This window comes from Podarcis cretensis, assembly GCF_951804945.1.
Source record: "Podarcis cretensis genome assembly, chromosome: 10".
Taxonomy (NCBI): domain Eukaryota; kingdom Metazoa; phylum Chordata; class Lepidosauria; order Squamata; family Lacertidae; genus Podarcis; species Podarcis cretensis.
In genome coordinates, this window is record NC_137179.1 from 46,043,265 (window position 1) to 46,070,018 (window position 26,754).

Consider the following 26,754-nt stretch of genomic DNA (forward strand, 5'->3'; position numbering starts at 1 on the left):
AGAAATAGCAAAATGTCATATAAATCAATGTCCAATTTAAGCAGTAGGATTTGCCTAATTGTGCCATGAAATTTGAAACCATCCACTAGGGGTCAAATTAGATGTTAAAGGTGTCTTTGAATCCCATGCTTAAGACTCCCACATATTTTTTAACCAAAAGCAGCCAATGGAATCCAATTCAGTTCAGGTTTGTGGTACAGGTGTAGGGTAGTTTACATCAGGTATACTAAAACAGCCGCACCTATCCAGAACAGGAACCTGTCACAGTTTAGGACCAACAAGAATTGCTTGGCTGATGGTTGAACCCTGACTGAAGGCCATGGCTGAGAGCCCTTTAGCTTGTGCCAGAGGCCATAATATGTTACTTGCAATGAATAAACACTTATAGTAGATGACATTTACATAAATGAGTATTGAACATGCCTCTCTCTCATGTTACTGGCAAGTGACTATAGCATAAAGCACCATTAGAGCCGAGCCTTTAGAGTAGAGCATGCTAAGGGGAACATTGGGACTGTTTTGGAAAATATGTCTGATTAACCACTGTGCAATCTCAGAACTTCACCTCGGTGTTTTCTGCTGCTTTTGCGCACGAGAGCTATTCCAAGGCAATGCCTGTATTTCTCATCAGCAGACACTCATTCAGTTATCAGGAACATTTCAGGGCTCTTGAGATTCATGATTGTTGCTATGTGGACCATATATATTGCAGCAAGGAGGAGGGAGCAGCACACAAAATAGAAGCCAGGCAGCTTCCCTGCTCCATAAGCCTGATTCACTGGGTAGCAAAGAGCCGATGTAACTTTCCAAAGTTGTTAGGATGGGCAACGCTTTCCGAACAGTCATTGCTTTCTTCCCATCAGATGCCTGCCAGAAATACATCCTGGGAGACCTTGAAGAGATGCCAATTGATAAAATGTTGGATCTGAGCAGCAGGCAGGTGAGGAGGTTCCCACTGCACGTTTGTTCTTTCAGGGAACTGGTCAAATTGTACCTGAGCGACAACAATCTGAATCATCTGCCCTCTGAGCTAGAACAGCTGCAGAACCTACAGATCTTGGCACTGGATTTCAACAATTTCCAAACGCTTCCCCCGGTGGTGTGCACCTTGAAGCAGCTGTGTATCCTTTACCTGGGCAACAACAGACTCGGAGACTTGCCTGTGGAGCTGCGCCAGCTGCAGAACCTGAAGACACTCTGGATTGAGTCCAACTGTTTGTATCACCTGCCCAACGTGGTGTGCGAGTTGAAGCAACTCAAGACGCTGCACGCCGGCTCCAATGCGCTGCACTCCCTGCCTACCCAGCTGTGGTACCTGAAGGACCTGCGCAGCATCTGGCTCTCAGGCAACCTGCTGCCCGAATTCCCCCCCGTGTTGCTTCACATGCCATTCCTGGAAATTATCGACGTCGACCGCAATGTCATCACTTACTTCCCCAGTCTTGTGCATCTGAGCAGTTTGAAGCTGGTGATCTATGACCACAACCCCTGCAGAAACGCACCCAAGGTAGCAAAGGGGGTGCATAGGGTTGGGAGGTGGTCTGAGGAAAGCCCCGAACCTAGGAAACGATCTGGTATGGATAGGGACAAAGGATCTGAGGACATCGACTCCATTCTCCCTCCTCCAGGCCATCTCAGTCTAGCCGAGTGACAAAAATTTCCACTAGAGTGCAGAACTTGTAAGTTTGCCACATGAGCCTTCTCAGCCAGGGTGCTCATCTCCAGATAAAGATGAGAGTATCTGGACTTTGTTTTCACAGGCTGTATAATCCAGTGTAAAGCTGCATGTGTTTGATTTCTCTTGATTTCTACGGTATTGTGTGCATGCCCAGCTTGGTAATTTAAATATCTAGAATTAGCAAGATAAACTCTGAACTGTGACAGCCAGCTAACGTACCCCTTCTGATACCTGCAGCTCTTCTACAGAATTCAGATGGAATAAAATCTAATACACATTATAAACAGTCGGGACGCAGGTGGCGCTGTGGGTAAAACCTCAGCGCCTAGGACTTGCCGATCGCATGGTCGGCGGTTCGAATCCCCGCGGCGGGGTGCGCTCCTGTCGTTTGGTCCCAGCGCCTGCCAACCTAGCAGTTCGAAAGCACCCCCGGGTGCAAGTAGATAAATAGGGACCGCTTACCAGCAGGAAGGTAAACAGCGTCCCATGTGCTGCGCTGGCTCGCCAGATGCAGCTCGTCACGCTGGCCACGTGACCCGGAAGTGTCTGCGGACAGCGCTGGCTCCCGGCCTAGAGTGAGATGAGCGCACAACCCTAGAGTCTGGCAAGACTGGCCCGTACGGGCAGGGGTACCTTTACCTTTACACATTATAAACAAATCTTTAATTTGAGAAGGGGGGGAAGGAATCCATTTAAAGATAAAAATGCAGGTGCCTTGCCTTCTGTACAATTAAAACCAATGCTATAGCACTAGCTCTGTGGTATTAAAGAAATTGTGTGTATTTTGAAGGCACTTTGAAGATATTTCATCCTGCAAATGTATCTAGTACAACAAAACTGGGAAATTCTTTGCATTTATCCTGGTTTTGTGTGTAAATGAGAACTTTTAAGTTGGGGTTCACCAGTTACAAATCCGACTACATGGAGTCTATCTGCATACCAGCTTGAGCGCTGCTCAGGGAAATGTAGAATGTGTAGGGTTAGGAGAGATAGGACCCCTAGCATAGTGTTCAGCAGATCAGTCTCTGGGGAAGCCATGACTGATAGAAAAGCAAGATTTATAGATATCCCATTAGAATAGTTTGTTTCCATTTAACTATTTAACCCAGTTTTATCCAATTAACGAAGTACTGCGGACCCCATTTTTCAATAGTCAAGCCAATGACCCTCCTACTTTTGAAAATGTAGGTATCTCTGCGGTACTTTTCACTATGTGAATGGTACCACAGACCACCAATAGGGAACCACTGCTTTAGCCCATTATACATGCCTAACAAGTAAGAGGATGTATGCAGTTAGTTGTTTTACCTTTTAAATTAAAAGGCGTGAAATATGTTGGCTGTGATCCCAAGCTTTTTATTATTTCATTGTGAACTATTTCTCCTCCAACTTTCCAAGCTATTTCAGAACTCAAAGTAGACTACAGCCTACAAAAGCTCATGCCACAAGACATGTGTTCATAGTTACAGTACCACAGCACTCTATCATTTGCTGCAATCAGCTAATACAATTACTTCTTCCAGATTTTTTTTTAACATGCCAACTAGAAATTAACTTTTATTGTCTTGAGGAAGTCATGTAGTTGAACCTCCAATTCCAGCAAAAACAGCGAGAGTTCAGATTACCTCCTCCTTGCCGAGATGTGATAAGCACACAACTAGCTAAGGTTTAGTGGCTTGTATTATCTTCATGCAATGTTTAATAAAAGCATCACACAGGATGACATTTTTAAATACTAGCAGTAAACTTTGCTATCATGATCAGCCACCTGCATATTATCTGAATTGTGCTCTCATTGTTTCACATGTATGCATTTGAAGGTCTTTCCAATAAAAAGCGCACACTCTGGTACTATACCAAGGTAAATGGAAAGTCAAAACAATTTGAAACTTTTATTATGGGGTACTACAAAGAGAATGGTGGGGAAGTATAGATGTTATACAATAAGAATGAATTGGTCTTTTTGAAACAATATAAGTTAAACCAACAAAAGAATGATCATATGCCAAAGCTCAATATTCCATCCCTTTATTCTTCAAATCGGTCTGAAGGGCACAACGTATTTTGCAAACTTCTGGTCCACGTGTTTTTATTGACCACGGAATACTCAACACGGATAACGATCTGGTACTCTTTTCCTGCAAGAAGAATCAGAATTCAGTACACAAAAATGTTGGGAGGAAAGAAGAGTCTCCAAGTTCATTGCAAGCCTAGAATGTTAAGAACCTAAAAGTGTTTGTACATGTTTGTTATTTAGTTCATCAGCAACAGCCTTCTCAGTCCACTCTTAATTGCCCAGGTAATCCCAGAGTAGGTTACAATGATATTTCAATTCGTAACAGTAGCAGGCAGAGATAGCTACAAGTCAAGAGGATAAAACCATCATTTGGCTCACTACCACAGATTCCTGGACAAATTAGTGTATCTACAAGAGAGTTGGCACCAGACACATCTGAGAGGGAGGGAATTCAACAGTCAGACAACCAACACCAAGAAAGTCCTCCCTCCTGCGCTGTGCATCAGTCAATTAATTGCAGCTCCATCAAGAGGGCCTCCCTACAGATCTTCATGTATGAGTTCACCACATGCTGGATCCCTCTGGCCAAGCCCTTCTGATTATTTTGAATCAGCCAAGGAAGGCAAGTGCCAAGGGGGTATGTTTTCAGTCCCACTGCTTCAACTCCCTTGGCCACATCCTCAGGCCTCAAAACCTGGAACAGATCCTACTCGACCAAATAGGACACTGATAGTACCTTGATGGGAGTATATCCTCTATTAGTCGGTAGCATCAAATGTACAACCATAACAAAATTTCATAAACATAGAAGCATACCTATTATAAGGAAATTATAGTTCAAATCAATTGTTTTTCTGATAAAGATTGATTACGGCATTGTCTCGCAAGAACTGGGAAAGCTTTGGGTTTTACCTTGGAGCTGCTTTAATAATATCATCGACACGGAGAATCACCTCTGCAGCTTCAGCAGCACTCAGCAAAACTTGCCGTTTCACTTGAAAGCTTTCCACCACTCCCAGAGTTGCCATGTCTGCAATGGTAGCCTCCTTCATGTCTTCAAAAGATTTTTTTAAAAAAAGTTTCTCTGTGTTAATAAGGCAAGCATTCCATTTCCATAATTGTTTTCCATTTTCTATCTTGGCACTATTAAAATGATACTGATTTAATTAAAGGTCTACACATTTTCAAGTGGAATTTGCATTTAGTGAAATTCAGTCTTACGCCTGATTTTAATTTTCACTGCTGTTGTTGAATGTAAAGCACCCCAAAGCAGCTTCTATTCCCACTGCAAGTGTTTATTAGTCTTAGTTACACAAAGGTGCATTTTTAAAAAATAAAACATACAAACTATATATAAAAATCCTTACCAAGTCCATACGTGGTTTTCCCTTCAATATGAGCAGCTCGAAGCTGGGAAACCAAATCTGCACTGTCATAGCCAGCATTATCAGCGATGATAGTTGGGAGCTAACAAAATAAAGCAGGCTTGTTGTACCATCTGGCAAAGAACAAACCTGCAAACTACATGCCAGTTGCAAAAATAAATAACAATAATGCACAGCACACATATAAGCGCTAGTAGTTACTATCGTACCATTGCACTATCCTTACTCAAAATATGTGTATCCTTGATGCAGAATCTGAATTTGTCAATACTGACAATCTTTGGCAATCCCTCCCATTCACTGAAGAGAAACAAGTTTACAAGAGAATCCCAGATCTCTGCTTAGGTCAGGGCTAGCAAACCATTATCCCTGACCACTGGCCACACTGGACGGGGCTGATGGAAGCTGGAGTCCAACAACATCTGGAGGGCCACAGTCCTCCGTTCCTGGTTCAAGGGAATCCTGCTACAATTGGTTTGGAGAGAGAGAAAGCCAACCCATGTTTTAAAAGCGCTTAGAAATAACGCTATGTAAAGCCAGCCAAGCCAAAAGAAACATTGGAAAGGGCCTAGAGGAAGATAGGTAATGTTACTCTTCCTTGGTTAACAAGGGCACAGTTTGGCTGCATGAGCCACAAACCTGAAAACTACCATCTTGAAAGACTTTGCAATGACCAACAACCAGTAAATGTCATATGGGTGCTCATCCTCCTCCTCATAATTATTAGCTTTCCAGAGCATTGTGCTTCGTTATACTGGTAGTAAAGAGAACCAAACACTAGTTTACCGTGCTTAAGGCCTTAGCGAAAGACTCCATTGCTACAGATTCCTTGCCTGGTGTTCTCTTTGCAAGCTCCCAGACAGCATTAGCCATTAACATCTCTGAGCAGCCTATGAGTTAGGAAACAAACAGACACCTTGTAACTAACCTGAGCAAGTATTAAAGTTAAACTTTCAATTGCTGGAGTTAAAATAAGAACACTGTATATTTACCTCCACCATACACCGTTCTAGTATCTTTTACAGTCTGGGCAAGAACACACAGTGCATCATGCAGAGATCTTTCCGCTTCATCTATGATCTGTTGTGTTGCACCACGCAGAACTACGGTGCATGCTTCACCTAAAAGGTATAAAAAGGTAAGGAAAAGCAATAAAAATATTTCCAACAAAATCCTGTCTCCTACATATAAAAGGACATTGAACCTGCTGCCCTGCTGTCTATCAAGCCAAATCCTAAAGCCGCATAGTGTTGACTGGCTATTATTATTATTATTAATTATTGTTAAAATATGTGTACCACCCTTCATCTGCAGATCTCAGGGCAGTTCACTATATAAAAGCATAAAAACAAGAAACAGCAACAAACCAATAACCCCCCTCCCCCCACTAGATGAACTGAGCTACCAGAGATGGTTGCTCTGTAGCTGCTCTTGTTGCATATTCAGGCATTTCCCTTTGCATACTTGCAAAAGGTGTTATTCTGTCTCAAGGTGGTAGAGGTGTTGGGGTCATTGCTCTTTCCATGTGTGGGTAACATATGAGCACTGCTGCTAACCACCTTCCCTGATAGTTTCCAGGGAACGTGCCTGTTGTTTTTAAAATTTTCAGACTGTGGGTATCTTCTCCTCCCTTCCTTGGGTAAAGCATGAATGCAAGGTGGCAGCTGCTCCACAGACACAGCAGTGGACGGTAGCTGGTGCATATGATTGTTCTGTCCAACACTGAGCAGCAAAACCTACCCATGGCAACTCCAGAGAAATGAAGAAGTTTATCTTCACCAATCATGACTTCTTCAATCAGCTTGCAGCTTCCTAGCTTCACCAATTCTGGATGGTCAAAAGTTGAAGCAATTTCACCACCTGAGAATGAATGCAACTTCGTGTTAGCCTTTTTCCACCACCAGTGTAAAATAGTTTTAGTAACTTTTACTTAGTAGACATACAAACCTGAACTTTGAAAAAAAGCTTTTATGAAAAGAAGTATGAGCAGTATGTATGTTCATCAGTCTCTCTCTCTCTCTCTCTGTGTGTTTTTTGTTTTAAAGAAACTACTATGCTGATATGCCACCTTTCACCTTAAATTATGGAGACATCCTCACTATCATTGTGCGAAAAAAGTTTAAAAAATGTATTGGTAGCCAATTTCAGCTCTCATGGTTGGCCCACAAACAGCAAAGAAGCTGGGTTCTTGTGTAACTTTCCCGAATAGCTAAGAAAGAAATCAGATTTACAGTATGTTGTAAAAAAAAAAAAGAAAGAAAGAAAGAAGTGTAGGAGTAGGAGTTCAGATCCTTTGTTCAATGGATGGTACTTTGCCGTCAAGGTAAAGTATTTACTATGTGATTCCTGGTTATTACTGGCATGTTTTTTCAGTAAAAGGCAAAAGATTTATACGATCTGAAGAGAAACCAGAGTATTATTGGCATGTTTTTTCTGGTGCTGCTGATTTACTTTTATTATGCAGTTGTGGTTTTTTTGGTTTTTTTACTGTACCACATTCTGGGATCCCTTGTGTAACAAAAGGCAGGTTAAAAATAATTCTGTACCTGTAACAAGAGCTAGACGTTCAACTCCAGCAAAATCTGCATGTTCAATAGCCATAACACCAGCAGCAGCAAACATCTGTTCTGGGTAGTTATAGATCAATTGCCTGTAATAAGAAAAGGTGCTCATAATAATGTAGCAGAAAACATATCTTAATTTATCTCAACAAAAACTTCCATAGTGCTTAACAGTACAATGATTTTTAAACACTGTGTATGACTTTAACTGTTAAAGACTAGTAACCAAGGTTTTGTTCTTGGGTTCAACAAGCCAGGCTCTAGCTTTCATCCATGGTATGGCATGGCGGCAGCAGCAGAAGATATGAGGAAGGAGTGATGTGGGAATTTCTGAGCACCTTGTACCAGAATGCTGTTTGCTCACACTAAACTACAGTTTGTTTTAAGCTGTGGTTTAAGGTGATGTGTGAACTGTGCCACTATGTAGTTACAGGCTTGTCAGCAGAGGCTCTGAAGGGTCAATCAGCATGTTCCAAACATCCTCAGCATAATACATACCTGTTGATAAAGCAGTTTATTCCATGTTTCAGAATACGTTCAACCTTCTCCTTCATTTTCTCTTTTTCTGCTTGTTCAATTTCTGCCACTTTTGCTGTGGAATCCACTCTTACACGGGAGCCAAATATCTAAGAAATAAATATGACAATATTAAAAAATAGCTCAACTGCTTTGACTTCACTAGGATTTGCACCACAAAAATTGCGTACCTTAATTTTATCAGTATCCATGCCAGTATTTGCGATAAGAATTTTTGCATTTTCAATCCTTTTTGGCTGGTTGACTCCAATTTTTTTATCCAACAGAAAACCTAAAATGAAGAAGAATCAGACTTTCGTTACAGCAGCAAGGATTATCGGGCATATTTTATGAAACTGAACAGGTTGCCTGGGTCTCTTTTCACTCAAACTGTCATAGAAATAGATTCAAACACTTAGCTGAATAAAACAAAGCAGTATTCCCCCCAAATCATATGAAGCATCAAGGAACACATAAGGCAGACCAAAATGAAACAGTAATAGAATCAGAAGATACTTAGCTTCTTAAATGTAGATAATTTGAGGCTACTTCAGATGCTTAATTTGTACAATACATTATGAAGTGACCCAAGTGCATAAATATGAAAAGGTTTCTCAGAATGGGCAAACATTCAGTTTACATAGGTAATCCTGTGATTTAAAACCATTCAGGAAGCAATGTAAACATGATCCACTTACGTTTCACATCTATGGAAATAGCTTTCAGAGGCCCTTCTCTGCATGCAAAATATTACATTGGAACTTGCCTTCAAAATTTTACCAAGGCTAATAGAAATATACAAATACTGGCTGCACTTATATATCACAGTAAGCCATAACCCATCTTGTTCCTTCCATTTTCAGCGCTATATCTGAACCAGTGATTGTGTTTGTTTCGCTCCTACAAACAATGAGCAGTAAGCAAAGAAGATTACAGATCAGTTTACTTAGAGTGAAACAAACTATGATCCCTGGTTTGGGCATAACACTAAGACAGGAATTGTGAGCTAGTTTTCTCCCAGTGCAAGCCTGTAGGAATAAAGCAGGCACCATTTTTATTTTTTTTTAACACTGTCTGGTGTTATGGTTTATGTGACAGTAAAAAATGTTTTAAACTGGCTTAGTGGAAAGCCTGCTATTTTATCTTCATAGTAAGCAATGACAAGGTTCCTTGCTTTGACATAATTTACTGAATTATTACCAGTAAGCAAAATTATACCTTCATCCAAGTAGGAGTCTATTAGACTTCCTCCTAGTTTCTTGATGATATGAATAGCTTCCAGATTACCAGATCCCTTCAGCCTAAGGACAGCATCTACTGCAAGTTTTGCAAAGTGATCTTTATGATGAGTAAGCAATTTTGAAGAGAGTGTGGTTTCTGCAATATTCATCAAGTCTTTGTGAAATGAAGCTTCATTTCCCCTGAAAAGCAGAAAAAGTAAACTTAAAAGCACATCTTGGATCACCACTAAAATATATGGCCTTGATCCAGAGAACCACACAGCAGAGTTCTGCATATAATTGCAAGGCTTCTGACACTCTACTTTTGAATAACAACCACCCACCTACACCAACCTAACAAGCCGCTACCCAAACTTGGAAGACATTATCTTCAAATGTTAAGAACAAAAATACTGTAAGCCCATGCAGATGCCTAATAGCATGTGCTGCACTATTTGTAGTTTAGAAGAAACTGTATTTTCACATAAAGATGTCCAATGTTTCATCTGCATACTGAAGAGACTAAATTAATCCATGAATCATGGATTTTATTTTTTCAAATGCAGAACCTCAGCATTTAAAATCCATGAATCAACAGCAGTACAATAGGGTTTTGCCTCATTAATGTGCCATACACCCAGTCCTTCCTTTCCCTCTGTATCTAGCACATTTTTGAACTCTGGTATAAATCAAAGTTTTGCAACACAGGTCAATTTCTTCTAATACAAGACAATTTTATTCAAAATATAGGATACTATCCTAGAACACTGTCCTATCCAAATGTGAAGAAGTCTTGTTCACTAGGACAAAAGAATCTAGAACAGGGAGGCTATTCTTTCCATAATAGCCACTGTAAAATATTTAAAGTAGTTGGAAAAATAGAAAACTAAAGAGGGAAGAAGCCATTTGCATCCGACACCACTGTCTTTAAAACATGTTTTTCATAAATAAATACAGCAAGATCTAAAATAATATACTGCAGATTTTAGAATGTTTTTAATCTGTTGTGAGCTGCCCAGAGTGGCTGGGGAAACCCAGCCGGATGGGTGGGGTATAAATAAATTAGTAGTAGTAGTAGTATGGTCAGGATAAATTTCAAGACTATTCTGCTTATTGGTAGAATATTACAACAAACTGTGTGTTTCAAATAGCAGGAAACACTTCTTTAAGTGCAAGCACCATTCAGCTCTTAATGCTACTTTCCTTTTTTGTTTGGCTGCACACACCTGTCATTAGTTACATGATATTGGACCTTAACAATCTGAGAGACAAATGCCTGTTGTCTGTGACTAGAACTAACCCATGATCCACAGCAGATTTCACCAAGGCTTCTCTTGCTGCTTTTGTGGCTTCTCTCCAACCTGCAATAATGGTCTGAGGGTGGATTTTTCTGGCAATCAATAATTCTGCCTCCTAGAAAAATAAAAGTATTTAGTTTATCTTAATGCAGTTGCAAGTAAAACAGTAACAAGTGTACTCTCCGGCAAACACATGCCACTTTCTTGTTCCTTATTTCAGTTGTCTCAATGATGTAACAGCTTAAATAAGATTACCTGGAATCTTCAACAAATAAAAACTCCCAATTTTTTTTTATCAGTATACCTTATACATATTCTATAAAGTTAGCTATATTAGTTTGCTGCAGCAAAAAAACTTCAACTTAGCATTTCAGCATACCTTTTCAGTGTTTTAAAAAAATGGAACTATTTATTACCCTTAGCAATTCAGCTGCCAGAACAGTTACTGAAGTAGTTCCATCTCCAACTTCGTCATCTTGAACCTTGGACATATCTGTGAGGAGAACGTTACCACACAAGCTTTAATATTGAAGTATCATGTTGGCATTCTACACGGCTATACAGAAATCAGAGATAAAAACAGGATCTCTCTAACTGCACTGTCATACTATAGGCAAGGCTGTATGTGCCCAGGATAGGGTGCTATGTCATGAGAAGCAAATACAGCATTATGCAATACAGCTTAAGCAGCACCATCCAGTCCAGCTTTTTATTTACGTCTAGGTTTGACTGCTTTGGTTCAAGAACCAGCATGATGTGGTGAATAATGTCAGACTGGGAACACAGCGTAGTTTTCACAGGAAGCAGACATTCTACAATCTTTTAATTTAGCAAAATAAAATATCCCCATAATGGATTTAGTCAAACATACCAACCAAAACCTTGGCTGCAGGGTTGTCCACTCCAATAGCTTTTAAGATAGTTGCGCCATCGTTGGTTACTGTCACTGTGCCTTCTCTTCCAGTACTAAGGAGAATCTTGTCCTGAAGGTCCATATTTGAAGATATTTAATATTTGACTCAAAAGTGGTAACAGTGACAAAAACAATGTATTTCAGAAATCACAAATAACTTACCATGCCCTTAGGTCCCAAAGTGCTTTTAACTAGATCTCCAATGGCAATAGCCCCAACAAAAGATGACTGGAATAAAAAAGAGGAAATTATAAATATGACCCCAAGCAGAATAAGCTCAAGCTTTCTTTTATAGCGAAACATATACAGGTGCAACTACAGTTCTAGATATCAAGCGTCAATGAATATTAGACTTGCCAAACGGGCTGTCTCTGCTCTCTCTTCATCAGCACCAGCCTTGAAGATATTCACAGGTGCTAGGGATAAGGATGCCTGAAATAATAGGAAACAAAATGCCAATTAGCATATAGTAAAGACTTAATTTTCAAATAATAATTTTACACCTTGCCATCCACTTACTATGAGTGTTACGTAATTGCTGAATTGCTCACATTGTGACTATTGCTCCTTTCAGGCATGATGTTCACTTATAAATCCTACACACTAACAGGTACCAGAGCATTAAGTTCTGCCTCCCAGATCACCACTGTCATTGCCCTTCATGAGTATGAAGTGGACATCATTTTCTATTTGGGGGTTAGGGTGGAGGCTGACAGTGTGATTTAAAGTATGAACCAACCCATACCCTGCAATCATCATCTGAGGTGCTTCTTTGAGTGCCTCCCCAAGAGGCCTGGAGGATGGCGGCACAAGATCAGGTCTTTTCTGCAGTGGCTTCCCATTTGTGGAATGCTCTTCACAAGGAGTCCACCTGGTGCTTTCATCACACATCTTTAGGTGCCCAGCAAAAATGTTACTCTCTAACCAGGTCTCGGGCTGATTTAACATTCTATGGTCTTTTAAATGTGTTTGCGGGAGAGAAGCAATTGGTTTGTTTTCATTTTATTATGTATTTTGTTCTCATTTTGTTTTGTTTTTTTAATGTTGTCAACTGCCCTGTGGTCGTCAGGTGAAGGGCGACATACAAATTTAACAGAGCTGTTCCACCAGGCCTTTGGTCAGGGCGCAGCCTGACCCCCCTCCTCTGGCAATCAGCACTGAATTTTGCTTAATGGTTGCCATCAATTTGATTTTAATTAATTTTATAATGAATGTTTTTAGAATGTTGGATTATTTTGATTGTTGTTAGCCGCCCTGAGCCCAGCTTCGGCTGGGGAGGGTGGGATATAAATAATAATAATAATAATAATAATAATAATATCTTACAAAAGCAATGTTCTAGATCACATGTGGAGCCTCAATGAGTAGAAGCACTTCATCCTCCAATTTGTGGAAGGCGACAGTATGGTGATGTTTGGGGAATGAGCTGAGCATGCTTGTCCCTCCTCAGGTGTAAAATGTACACACAAATCGAACAAACAAACAAGAGCTTACAGCTGCAGAACAGCGATGAGAAATATCTTGACCGCAGGCCAAATAATGCCCACACGGCCCACCAGGCCATTTTGGTCAATACACACGAGCCTGTCTTGTACCTGCTATTGTCAAGTGTGGGGCAGCTAAAGACACACTGTCCGCAAAGCTTCCCAAGCTCTGATAATCAGGTCTTGCAAAGTACAGTGGTACCTCGGGTTAAGTACTTAATTCGTTCCGGAGGTCCGTTCTTAACCTGAAGCACCAATTTAGCTAATGGCGCCTCCTGCTGCTGCTGCTGCGCCGCCCGATTTCTGTACTTATCCTGAAGAAGTTCTTAACCTGAAGCACTATTTCTGGGTTAGCGGAGTCTGTAACCTGAAGCGTATGTAACCTGAAGCGTACCACTGTACTGTGCATGGGACTTTGCAAGACCCGCAGATCAGACGGATGCTAGTTCTTGCAGAACGCCACACACATGGCGTCGCCAGGCTCAATGATCAGACGATGCTCAGCACTTTACATGCCTCTCTGCCTCTGCTGCTTGGTTTCAAACAACAAGGGCACAAATACGGGTAGCCTCGCCCACCTGTCAAACTTGGGGAAGGAAACAAGGATGTGGTCCACCCACCAGATCCAGGCCCCCCACCCCTGCTGCAGAATGCAACGTGAACTGCGGTGCAAATCACTACATCGAAATTTAAGAAAAAGGGCGGTGTGGGGGTGTGTGATATGCGACGCCGTAGGCATGGCAGCAGCCAGGCTCCCCTGAAAGGAGTCTTCACACAAATCCCCAATGAACTCGGGAGGCGAGATTTTGAATCATAAAAGGTTGGCTGGCCACCTCTGCCATGTATGATCTCTACGCGAGATTCCTGCATTGCAGGGGGTTGGGCTAGATGACCCTCGGGATCCCTTCCAACCCTATGAAGCGACTGCATGGAAGTACAACCAAGAGGCCTCTCCGGAGTCCGTCGTCCCCCCCAGCTGCGGCTTCCTTTGTCTCTGGCGCTGGCTGCCTTTAAGCGCCGCCTGCGCACCGAAGGGGGAGGGAGGCGACCCTTCCTCCTCGGGCCGAGGAAAGGCGACGGGGACGGGCTGAGGGGATGAAGGCCCCAGCATCCTACCGACCGTGGACGGCGCCGCCCAAGGAGAGCGGGGCCCAGGGGCCTCTCCATCCCCGGCCGTTGCCGCCAGGGCGTCACCGGCTCCCCTCCCCTCCCCCTTTCCGGTAATTCTGGAACCTTCGGTTCCCTTCCCCACCTCAGACACGACGGGCTCCGGCTCCCCCTCAGCGAAGAGGGACGGAGGATGGGATTATTAGACTCGAGGCTCACCATGTTGACGGCGCGGTCGGGCTTCCAGGCCGCTACTCGAATCTTCCCAGCCGCCTCGTGCCCGGAGCCGCAGCTGCGCGTTCGAGCGGATTCAACGAACACCGGAAATGACGCGCGCCGCCGGAGAAAGGAAGGGCAGAGCGGGCTCGTTGCATGCCGGGAAGTGTAGTTTTTCCCCGTCTAGCGGCCGGTCCTTTATTATTATGCCTCTGCGTAGCGGGTTGGAGCCTAGCCAGGGATCGGCACGAGCTTGTAATGTAACGGGTGGAGATGGGTTTTCAGATCTAGCTGCTACAGCGGCAAGAATGTTACTCGCCCCAAAATGGAAAGCAGCAGAAGTCCCAGCAAAGGAAGAATTGGGTATAAAAACTTATGGAGTATGCAGAAAGATTTCTTGAAGCAACAACAGCTTGAAGCAACTGTTAATTCTGGGTATAGCAGTCTCCACACAGTGGTATCTATATTTTTTTTAATTAGGCAAAACCGAAGGTTCTAAATACTGTACTGGGTTGCCACAAATGTCAGAGACCTAGACTTCAAGATGGGAGATAGTGGTTAGGCACCCCTCTGATCTGGTCCAATTTAAACTATCAACAAAAATAATGGCCAGAAGCTATTAACAGACTCCACCATTTAAAGGTGGAGAAGGGAAACTTGCATTTTTGAACGGTCCTACACAAAACCACTCTCTCTATAGAAACGACAAAGGGAGTTCACCATAGTTTTAACCCAGCCTTCACGTTTGTCTGCTCAAGCACTAACTAGGTTTGGTGGCTTTCAATCCAAAACAGGAGAGATTATTGAATAGCTAATTAATGTGATGTGTACTTAAAAGCAGATTATCTTTACAGTTGACTCGACTGTAAGAAAAAGTACAAAATACAAACACCTGAAAACACTCTTCTCCCCATCCACTCAAGAAGCACTGAACACTTACATAGTAAAAATCAATATTTTATTGCCATGCTACAATTCGTATGAAGCTGGCACTGGTGAGGGGATGTTTTCAATATTACAGAATACATTTTGAAACTGACATCATCTGGTAAGCTCAATGACAAAGCACGCCAAAATTAAATGGTAGTATATGAATCTTGAAAAACAAAACATACTATGTGTAGTATAAATGTCATTTTTGCTCAAAAGGAAGCATGGAATGTTTGAAACAAACCACAGTGGGAGAGGGGTGGCTTGAAACAAGTTTGTGAATTTTTCAGAAGGATTTTGGCAACTCTTTAGAATTTTTTATTTTTATAAAATAAACTCTAGAAAGCTACTTTTATACAAAGTCGCTATGTAGGATGTCTTTATGTAGGAAAAAAATTATAATGCAAAATTAGAACAAATAACAACAACAAATTTACAGTATTTTACAATGTAATGACAAAAAGTAACATACAAATACAGTTTTGGCTTTCATAGAAATGTATATTTATGCATTTAATAAATGCATTTGTGGCACACTGGTGATTACAGGACTGTTATTGTCTGTTTTCATGCTAAGATTTTAGCTGGGCTGTACCATAACTTCGGAACCACAGTGCAGGGTTAGAGAAGCAATGTTTCAGAAGACATAGCTGAAGGTGATGCTACAATGAAATGACACGTTTATGTTAAAAAAAGAAAGGCACCATACTTGCTGGTTGGAACATGCCATAATATGGTATACCATACAAACACTATTTCCTTTTACAAAATGGAAGCATTTCCTATACATTCAGTAGCAATCAATGCCTTACAAACAAGACAACTGCCTGCATTCAAGGTTTGGCAAATATCAGGGGAAATATACAATTAGTACCATATATGTATCTTTATATAATATTATATATTTATATATATGTATATATTGCATTGGAAATTAACAGGGAGTTCAGGTTGTTGACATCCGTTGCTAAACAAAAAGTATAGAAATTCCTGAGTGAAGGACCTTCTCCATTTTTAAGATCATTTGTTTCACATACAATACCTCAAAAAATCAAAGCACTAAGGAACGTGAAATTCAGAAAGTAACCTCAGGTCTGACCATAAACGGGAATAAAACTTTTTCAGTTACATTTTCAGGTCATTTGCAAATATATCGAAAAGCAACATCATCCTGTTTGATGATGATACCTCATGTTCTCAGCTAAGACAATGTGGACATAAAAGCTCTGCATGAGAAGACTTTAATTCCTAACTCTGCCCCCCTTTTTTCACTGCAAAGAGATTCTGGAACAGAGGGATGTCACTACCAATGCAAACTTGCGGCTCATTTCACACTACTGTGTTAATTTCTTTGAAACAAGAACAAAGTTGTCAGACATGCATCATGTCTCTCATATATTATGGCCTTAATCAGATTTATATTGATGTGCTCCAGTCCCTAGCCGCAGATCAAGGTTCTGGCCCCATTCACGGACACTTCTGTGGTAGATTTCAAAGGAACTGTTCATGAAGAAAGAAGCCGTTCTATGGTAGGGCCTTTGTGAACATACAGGAAGACTGCCCTGTGCCACAGGAACCAACAATTTCATTCTTAATGACAGTCATACATTTTTTTACATAAAAGTACAATGGGACAAATATAGTAGAAGACATGTACATCAAATATACATGTTACCAGCCTTAAAAATGATGAGAGTATTTCAACTGTGCTTTGTAAATACAGTTCAAAAAGTAGCTTTGTTTTTAATTAAAATTTCAGGGACAATAAAAGGAACTTCATCAGATATTAATTTCTACTTTCCTTATTTCACACAAAAGTCTATGTTAAACTGGAGTAAATTTTGGGCAGGATCCAGAAAATTGTGAGGAGGAAGCTTGCAGAAGTGAATATACCCATACAGTCTTCCCTGTTCCACATCTCCTTTAGTCATAAAGGCAGTGCTTTTTTTCTGGGGGGGACGTAGGTGTACGCATACCCCTAAATATTTTGTGAATCTAAGTTTGGCCTCATTGAGGGACAGTATTTTAATATGAGTAGGAAAATGAGAGTACTCCTAAACATTTTTTAAGAAAAAAAGCACTGCATAAAGGTGATTCTCTTAGTGCTGCAGGTGGTTGTTGGGGGAGATGGGAAACTGCATAATAAACAGAGGCAACCACTTGCTCTGAGCCTCAAGTATGGCTTTTCAAGGGGTGGAGGCAGAACGAAAGTCCTGTTTCATGAGCTTCTTCCCGCTCACCGTTCTCTGTACCCAGCCTAGTATACTGTCATAATAGCCCAGCAAAACTATTGACAAACATTTGAGAAAAATCTTGACCATATCTTAAGTCCAAAGTCATTCCACTCACTAGATTTGATAGTTAACACTGGTATGCATCATCTAAAAGAAGTAATTTCAGACTGGACAACAATGCAAGTTCAAGTTACACTTTCTTTCTTTTTTTTACCTTGAAACAAGCATCAGAAACATTCATTTGGAATATTTTAAATTAAAAGAACTGTAAAAAAATAAATTGGGGGACGGAATGTAAAATAAGGTGAACAGTTGTACAGAAGGATAGCATTTTATATGACTGTTAAAGGTGTGGAAACTCTTTTATTGTTTTTATCAAGTCATGCTACTGTGAAGAGAGAGCAAAAGGTAAATACAGTCGCTGATCATTTTACTGCTCGTATTGTTATTATTACTTTTTAAGAGATGGGTTTTAGGTTCCTTGTGTTTTTGGATTTTAAGAGGTGGGTATCTGCTTCAACCTTTACTTGGTAAAATTAATCAGCCTTCAAGAAACAGAAAAAAAAGGATTTATGAATCCAACACCGTCACCAAATTCACAAATGTGTCCTTTTAAAGGGAGATCACACGCAATACTGCTTAGGTCTAGCCCAATATAAATCTGTGTATCATCAAATGCTGTTAAAGAAATAGTACCACTGACAACTGAAATTTCAAGCAAAGTACCGTATTTCTATCTTGTCTGTTTAATAAATGAACTTTGTACAATCTATGCACGCTACATGTGTCAGCACCAACACTTTCTCACATTGACTTCCATCTTTCCTTGGCCCACAAATAAAATCTGGGGAAGGAAGTATCCTGTGCATATGTGCTCCCCACATCCAGATTGCATGCAATTGCACCCATATACTTTCTAACTTAATTCCACGGTGAAGAAAACCCCCAGTAAGCATTAAATAAGAGGAGGAAAGAGAGAACAGGATACAAGACAACTGTGAAACGTGGTTGTACATAGCTGGTGCCTGGGACTGCAGAGTGATCAGGTGTTCTGCCAGGATCATGCAGTACTCAGATGCTCTGTTTCTATTATAAGCCTCCCTAATTGTTAGTGACTGCTTGGACACTGAGGAGAGGGCACCAGGAGGGAGGTTGGAGACTGACTTGGAAAGAGATCAGTGATCTGGGGCAGCCTGTAATAGCCAGATCGAGAGTCAGAGGCAGGAGAAGCTGCAGGGTTGGAAAGGAAAGAACAGGTGCAGGAGGAAGACAGGTCAGGCTGGTGTAGAGAAAAGGACTTCCACACCTTCTCCTTCTGCCCTCACCTCTCCTGCTCCACTGTCTCCCAGAACCAGCAGAGGACTGAAGCAGGAGGAGCAGAAACAGGTTACATGAAGGCAGAGTCATTGCCTCTTTGCACACAGTTCGGGAGCGACAACTGCCTCATCCAGTGCAGGCCTAGGAGTAGCTGAGAGATGCAGGACTGATAGGCATGCCTTTTCCTAACTTTTATGTGTACATTTGACAATACAGAGTTAATTCATCACTCTGGACATTCCTTGCCTGACAGGGCCGTGACGCTGATTTTGTCAGAGAAGTGAATGGGTGCAACAATGCAAGTTTGCTGAAAAATAGTAATATAAGTGAACGGAGAATGAGAGGTGAAGCAGCAGTCACAAAGAGGGGAGAACACAAGATTCAATCGGCACCAACCACAGAATATGCTGATATTAACACACAATGTTGTGCAGGAAAATTGAGCACCACCATAGAATTCATGGGACGGTGTTTACTGTGCCCACTTTTGCATGAGTATCAGGTACAGTGGTACCTCGGGTTAAGAACTTAATTCATTCTGGAGGTCCGTTCTTAACCTGAAACTGTTCTTAACCTGAGCTACCACTTTAGCTAATGGGGCCTCTCGCTGCCACCGTGTGATTTCTGTTCTCATCCTGAAGCAAAGTTCTTAACCCAAGGTACTATTTCTGGGCTAGCGGAGTCTGTAACCTAAAGCGTCTGTAACCTGAGGTACCACTGTACCACATTGTACAAAGAAAAAAACCAAAACCCAATACAGCAATCAAGCAAACGCTTGTAAATAGTTTTCCCTACGCTGATACTTTCTCCACTTATCTGTGTTAGGCGTGGCAAATTTTGCCTTTAGTATAAAGCACTTTACTGAAAAATAGGTAGACATAAAAAGGTGGTTGGCAATATTATTCTCTTAAATCACATTTTACTAGACTGCTATTCAACTTGGGCTCATCAATTCAGCAGAGTATCCTGTCCAGGTGATAGGTGGTTAAGGCTGAGTATGTGTTCAGTATCTCTGCATGACTGCTGCACAAGCACAAAAGGTACAATTGGACCCAGAAATCTGGCACCCTGGGAATCAGTACCAGCTTCTTTTATTGTTTTCAAAGAATCTGGTAGCTGAAAAAAAGCTTGGAAATATGTGAGATCTATGTTATCTAAGGAAAGTCAGGACTTCCTGTGACCTAGGAACCTCATTTTAGTGCCAGCCACAGCTCTTTGCTCCTATTTCTCGACACCTGCGTCTACAAACCTAAATAGCCTCCATCCAATTAGCCCTCCCATTCTATTCTGTTTCGGTCTTCCAAAATACAGTTCTGTTAGGAAAGCATGCAAAATCAGCATATGCACATCTGACTGGTGTAACAACAGAATTTGGATTTTGCTGACACACACAAAAAACCCTGGAGATGGAAAATTCAGAGAGTGAGATTTATGATTTTAAAGGTATTAACTGAGGAGTTTCCAGAATATGCACATGTTCATTAGCACCTTGTTTTTGCAAGTATGTCAACCTATAACATCATGTCTTGTACTTTTCACAACTAAAATTATTACACTGTAAAGACTTCAAAATGAAGCAGTAGGTGCACCTACTCTGTGCCCTTCTGTGATATCCAAATGACTGGATGATTTACAGCTAATGTTATAATATAAAGACAGCAGAGAAATGGTGTCTTGTGTACTTTTCAGGCAAAAAAAAATGTGGATAGATAGTATTACTGAAAGGTTATTGCCACTTTTTGCAGGATATTGTGGAGGAAATGTCAACATCATGCAAGTTATTTCTCCAAAAAGTATGTGTTCAGTGCTCTCCTACTAAGCACATTGCAGATCCAATGCAAACATTAATACTGATGACAAACAGAGACTCAAATCTGCTAATGATGACTGCATCCCAACTTTGATGAGTCTCCAATAAAGTGCATATCTTGTCATTCGATAGCAGCTAATTAGACACACTGTCTCCCTGAAGAGACAGAGATAAAACCATGAAAGCTATTTCGGATGTCAGAAAAGGATAAAGAGCTACCCTAGTTTCTTTCGAACATACATGCAAGGAGATAGTGTTAAGGTACATAAGACACAAAAGATGACTAACAGGAACAATGCAAGACAATTGATCACATCTAAGCTTTTCTCAAAAATAAATTATGATCGTATCCTCTTTCCTTTTACATTCTACTGTATATTTCATAATACCTATTTTCCTCAAGCAAAATTATAGAGCTTAACACCATGCAGTACTGCCAATCAGGATCCAGTTAGCTGAAATATATTTAACAGGATTTCAGATTATCCTGACACATTCAATGTACAGTTGCTTTCAGAGAGTATCAATAGTCCCTTGATTTCTCAAGTACCAGGTTATTTATACTTCCAAGCACCATTCATTGATGGACAGAGAAAAAGAAATAATTTGTTTCCAAAACAATTCACAACATCCCATTCCTTCTGTCATTTCCATCATGAAAGATTCCAGCTGTATATCTGACTACATTCTCATATAAATATGAGCAGGAAGGTATTTTTAGGCAGCTGAGTTCTTAAAATGTTATCGAAATGAAGGCAATATTATAACTAAACAGAAAAGCAGCTTTGCCAGAGTCTTTTTTATATACTAAGCCAAAACAATAATTTAAGTGATTTTTTTGGAGGGTTTGTGTATGGAACTCAACTTTTTTTGGAAGACACTTAGCTTTTTTTTAAAAAAAATTGATCTGTTAACATAGTTTTGTTCAATTTGAAGGAAATGTATATAGAGACGTGACGGCCCAAAAGAAAAAAACCTGAATTATATGCATTTTTCCTGTATGTTAGTTTCTCATCTACAAGAAAGTTTTGGGAAACATAGAAAAAAATTATGCAGCATTTTCTTTCAGAATGAGGAAAATACTTTTTAAAAACCAGTTTTAAAGTAAAATCACTATGCAGTCAGTTCACAGTGTTGAAAATCTCTCAGACCAAGGTAGTAAATGTTAGTGATAAAAGCACTGCTGCTATGATCGGAAAAGCAACACACTAAGACTTAATTCAAAATTCACAGGAAATTGGTCCTTGTTTGAAGTCCATGAAGTTCCAATTGAAAGTTTATAGATTCAGAACCTATGGATCTTTCAGAGCAAAAAAACACAAGTTATGCTACTATCTGCAATTATATTCACTGAGATCATATGGGCTATAAATAAAACAAGTAACTGTTCAGGAGAGATAATTTTCTCTGCAGTTCCAGTGAATGTTTCAGCTGTTCCTATGCATGTTTACTCAAAAGCAAATTCCACTGAATTCAGTGACGCTCAAGCCAATTAACAGAGAAATCTTTACCCTGGCCAGGTAGGAACAGGGCAGAGCACAGAACTGACCAGAGTGGAAGACAGGATTTTAATTTTTAAGCTACTTTGCTAGTTGTGCCTCCCCTTTCCCTCTAGCAATGTCCTGGTTTGGGCGTCCTACCCTTGGTATCACCAGCAGAAACACCACTAGCATTAACTACTCAATCATCACCATTTCAGCAGCTAAGCCCATCCACTGGTGGAGCCTGGCAGATGGGATACCTCCACCATATCATAATCCCTCTTACAGCACAGATCAGGGGGTTGGAGCTGGTCTGTAACTTTGCATGGGTCTGGATTCCAAGTATAGTAACTGTTTAAGTATAATAACCCTATAATATATTATTAACAGACTATCCAAATGTAAAACCGCTATCTTAGTATAGGAACGTGTAGTTCCACAGCTTCTCTCTTAAAATATAGCATATTCTGTTTCTGCATGAAAATATTTAAGTTTACAATACTATTTTAAGCCCATGCTTTCCTTTGTTTACTACAATATTGATCGCTTCAATACTGTATTTCATTTCATTTTTTCCTTATTTTTCCAAGTGAACATTGGCAAGGTACCTTCAACATGGAATTTTAAACTGCTGCACCCTAACCCTGGATAGATTTGCAATTATTGTTTAAATAAAATAAAGATGTTTATAACTTTAAATTTCATAAATAAACTAAACAGTACCAATATGTTCTAAAACATACTACATTTTGTGTTTTTAAAGAAGGAAAGTTTATGTTTGATAAGATAGTATGCTTATATATATCTATATATCCATTTTTTACATAATTTCTGGAATTCTTTTTCTGGTGAGGAAAACACACCAGAATTCCACCCCTGCCCCCAGGATCCTTTAAAATGTCTTGAAATTGTTAGATCTCTCCATGGTCTCACACCAGTTTTTAACAGCTATTTTTTCCTTTGCAATTGCAGACTCAGCTACTCTGTGTTGCTGTGATGTTGCTTTGCAAGCTTCTTTTACTGTGAAACTGAGGGACGACTGGATAAATTTACCAGGGAAGATCAGCAGATGCCAGATATACCAGGAATATTCAGTGATAGTTAAACTAGCAAACAAAAAGGGTTACATTTATCTATCCAGAGATATTACTTCCAGATATTCTCTGCATATTCAGTAGCTCCTCCATTCAAAGACTTGCTCTGCTGGCAAACAAAACTTATGATGGAACACACTGATGTCAATAACAGAACCATATCACAAAAAACACATTATGGCAGCACTGAAAGGATTTCATGCTTAGAATCCTAGGCAGATACCCCATTGCAGATGTTTAGGACTGGGATCACTGTTTCAGAGAACCCAGATGCAGACAGGAACATAGGAAGCTGCCTTATACCAAAAGTCACATTATTGGTCCATCTAGCTCAGCACTGACAGCATGAACTGGAGCGGCTATGCAGGGTTTCAGACAAGACCTATCTGGAAATGTTAGGGATTGAACCTGGCACCTTCTGAAAGCAAAGCATGTGGTCTACCACTGAGCTGTGGCCCTTATCCAACTCAAGCAAACTATTACTTGTACAACCACTTTACCGGCTTGTTTTGGTAAAGCATAGGATATATTCAAGCCCAGCATTCTGACTGCTACATTGACCGGCAAATGTTATCTGGAAGAAGCCAATACATGCTCACATCTCTATACGCCCCTCTCTAAGGTGCCAGGGAACTGTTTGTACTCAAAACATCTACAATGCACCATTCCATTTGTGCAAGTAAAGAAGGCCTTTCTGATAAGGGACAATATTATACGTGGGCCTCCCCAAAAGCTTTCCCATAACAACATGGAAATTGAACAAAAGGCAACATATAAAACACAATGAACAAGAGCTATATACAGAATTAACAGTATGCAACTTAAAGGCTGTACAGGAGAGATGGCGACGCAAAATGAAAAGCAAGAAAGAACAAAGACATTTTACAGAATGGAAAGATCTGACCATACATTAAATGTAATTGCGAATTACTTCACAAATATCTGTACAACTGTACAGGAAAAACCTGAAGCTGCCACTTGGAAGTCTGTAGTGGATCTAAGCCAAGGCCAATTTCAGATTGTGACGAAAGGGAACACTGACGTAAAGAGAACCCTGGTGTGACCTCTCGCATGCGACAGTGGCAAGTCAATCCTGAAGCTCTTTTCTCAGGATGGTCTGAAGAAACAAATCTAAGCTGGAATCCAAAGAGCTCTGTGCAACCGCAGCAGATAGTGCTTCAGCATCTACATGGAACGGTTGCTGATTTTTTTCTTTCAGCTGCATGGGATGTTGCTCTCAATAGGTTTCTGGGAGCAGCCCTTTGTGGGGTGGGGGGGGCATAACGGGACAAAGAGGGCTCCAGCAGTAAGTAAAGTCAGGAATGCCATCCACTGCATCCTGGCCAAAAACAATTTATAGCTCTTTATCAATACAGTCCCATACCATATTCTTTATGCCACCTTTACACACACAAAAGCGTGAGTTTATCTTACTTCCCTGCTAAATTGTACACTTTCTTCAGATTAGTCACTGCTACTTTTGATTTGAGAAAGCAAAAAGCAAAAAACAAAACCTTGAACTGCAACACAGTGTCTTTCTGAAGTGCAAATGAATCTGTGACAAAACAGCATTTTTAAAAAATTACTACCTGCTGGATTTATGGTCAGTGGTTTTAAAGTGCATCTGGTCATTATTTCAAGGACTGAAACCAAGTGCTAAATGATACTCTAATATATTTATGAAACTGCTGATTTCATCCCTCCCAAGTCAGCCACTCGTAAGTAATGGCACTCTACTCAGTATTAAAATTTCAAATTTAGTAATTGACTTTATTAATAGACTTACACAGTGCAGGACCGTCACAAGCTGCTCCTACTGGAAGGGCTTTAGAGGATGACAGCTGCCTGTCATCCTCTCCCATCAACTAAGCACTGATTTAAGCCCACACATGCTAGTTAAAAGGAATTTGTACCCTGTTATGGCTCAACCCAAACTGACCAGAATCTCTCTCATTGATGCCACATGATGCCATAAATTCAACTGGAATATGTGAATCTACGGGCCTATGCTATGAGAGAAAATACTGACCTGCTTGTTAATACGAAGTTTCAGGAGGCATTAGAAAAAGTGTCATAATGCCTTCAGTGACTTTAGGCACATGGCCAAGTCTGCCAGAACTGGCATGTTATCCAACTTTCAGCCAATGCAATAGGCACTATAAGAAGATGGCAACACTGTCTGAAAGCTGTTAACTACCATTGTAAAATGAAACAGTGTTATTCAATACTCTTTCTATCTTAAATTCCCTTTAAATAAGCACATGACATGAAGCATTCAGAAAAAATCTATCGATCTATAACATGTGGTGTAGCATTTAAAAATCAAAACAGAGCATTCATTTTTTAAAAAAACTTCAAAAAGGTGCAAATGATTTAACTAATGCTTTCCAGGCTCACATAGGCAGGTCAGTACTATTATGTCTAGTTTTCCTAGAAGTACCGTCGTCACGTGGCAGTGCTTTCTGCAAGCTTGACATAGCAGCTGTTCTTTCAATGTCTATCACAGCATACAGCTCTGTGCGCCTGGTTGGAGTCTGTGGAAGTGGCGTGGTAGGAGTTTTTGGAGTCTGAGGGTTGTCAGAGTCACTGCCACCTTCCAAATCAACCTGTATATAATTGAGCTGCCTGTGTTCTGAACTTGGTCGCCTAATATCAAAGTTAAAGACCGTTGGGGTACAGTCCCGGCGTCTTGCATATTCCACTTTGTGAGCACTTGATGGCACCGTCACATTCTCTGTATTGACATAATTATGCATGGGGTCTAAATTATTGTGATAGCCATTCAGAGATGGTGTCTTTGGTCCTAAACTGTCATCCTCCTCTTTACTTAGCTTGTGGGCTTCCCAAACTGGAGGCAAAGATGGCAGGTTTTCATAATTTAGCAATGCAGTTCTCCTCTGAGCGGAATTGTTGATATTCTGGGTATCAGAGGTACTGGATGATATCAGACGACCTCTCCTGAGTCCTGGGGCACCAGGGATAGACAACCTATTTACATTTTCATACGCTATTTTGTTACCAGAGGAAACTTCTTTGCGTTCGTCACTGTCGTACCCAGTGTCCCATTCATTGTTACTACTCGCGCTAGCTTGAGTACTGTTGGCACTAGTTTCAGTACTGTTTCCACCACCTTGAGTACTGTTCCCACTGGATTCTGTTTTTTCTTTTTCCATTAACTGCCTCTGGACAGGCGTTGGACCCAAAACAAATTTGACTCCTTCAGGTTCCAGTACAACCTGGGCATCTCTGTCATCTGGACAAGTTTCATCTTCCCTTGCCTTGCTTGTTTCTGCATTAGAAACCCTTCGCTCCAGAGGTGTACGCACACTTGGCCTGTTTTTTCTTTCCTCCTGTACACCTGTTGTATTCACATATGTATGGACCTGCAAAAGACAGAACAGCGTGTCAGCTGTGGGGTCACATGGTTACTTCACACATTGTCCAACTCCATTTTTCCTTATGACCACATTTTCGGTCATATCCCAAAGGGGTA

General features: G+C 40.7%; 3 protein-coding genes across 5 annotated transcripts in view; 1 reads left to right on the top strand and 2 right to left on the bottom strand.

The window, feature by feature from the left end:
* Positions 1 to 722: 722 nt before the first annotated feature.
* On the top strand, positions 723 to 1,912 carry LRRC10 (leucine rich repeat containing 10). The gene has a single exon (XM_079994391.1). The coding sequence runs from the start codon at positions 821 to 823 to the stop codon at positions 1,649 to 1,651; it is 831 nt and encodes a 276-aa protein (XP_079850517.1). The 5' UTR covers positions 723 to 820; the 3' UTR covers positions 1,652 to 1,912.
* Positions 1,913 to 3,559: 1,647 nt separating this feature from the next.
* Positions 3,560 to 14,564, bottom strand: CCT2 (chaperonin containing TCP1 subunit 2). 2 transcript variants are annotated; one of them, XM_079994242.1, is made up of 16 exons: positions 14,399 to 14,564; positions 11,946 to 12,020; positions 11,751 to 11,816; positions 11,547 to 11,658; positions 11,092 to 11,168; positions 10,678 to 10,790; positions 9,376 to 9,578; positions 8,349 to 8,449; positions 8,140 to 8,267; positions 7,627 to 7,730; positions 6,821 to 6,940; positions 6,073 to 6,201; positions 5,867 to 5,970; positions 5,063 to 5,162; positions 4,608 to 4,749; positions 3,560 to 3,816 (listed from the first exon to the last, which is right to left on the bottom strand). In XM_079994242.1, exons 1-16 carry the CDS (start codon positions 14,399 to 14,401, stop codon positions 3,786 to 3,788), a joined length of 1,608 nt encoding a protein of 535 aa, XP_079850368.1. In that variant the 5' UTR covers positions 14,402 to 14,564; the 3' UTR covers positions 3,560 to 3,785. The 2 variants fall into 2 exon arrangements, with proteins under 2 accessions (XP_079850368.1, XP_079850367.1); XM_079994241.1 differs by lacking the exon at positions 14,399 to 14,564 and adding an exon at positions 14,102 to 14,254.
* Positions 14,565 to 15,336: 772 nt separating this feature from the next.
* FRS2 (fibroblast growth factor receptor substrate 2) overlaps positions 15,337 to 26,754 on the bottom strand; it is a 39,986-nt gene continuing 28,568 nt past the window's right edge. For both annotated transcript variants that reach the window (XM_079994271.1, XM_079994272.1), the window contains exon 7: positions 15,337 to 26,644. In XM_079994271.1, the coding sequence (XP_079850397.1) occupies positions 25,655 to 26,644 (990 nt within the window). In that variant the 3' untranslated portion in view covers positions 15,337 to 25,654. The remainder of the gene's footprint in view (positions 26,645 to 26,754) is intronic.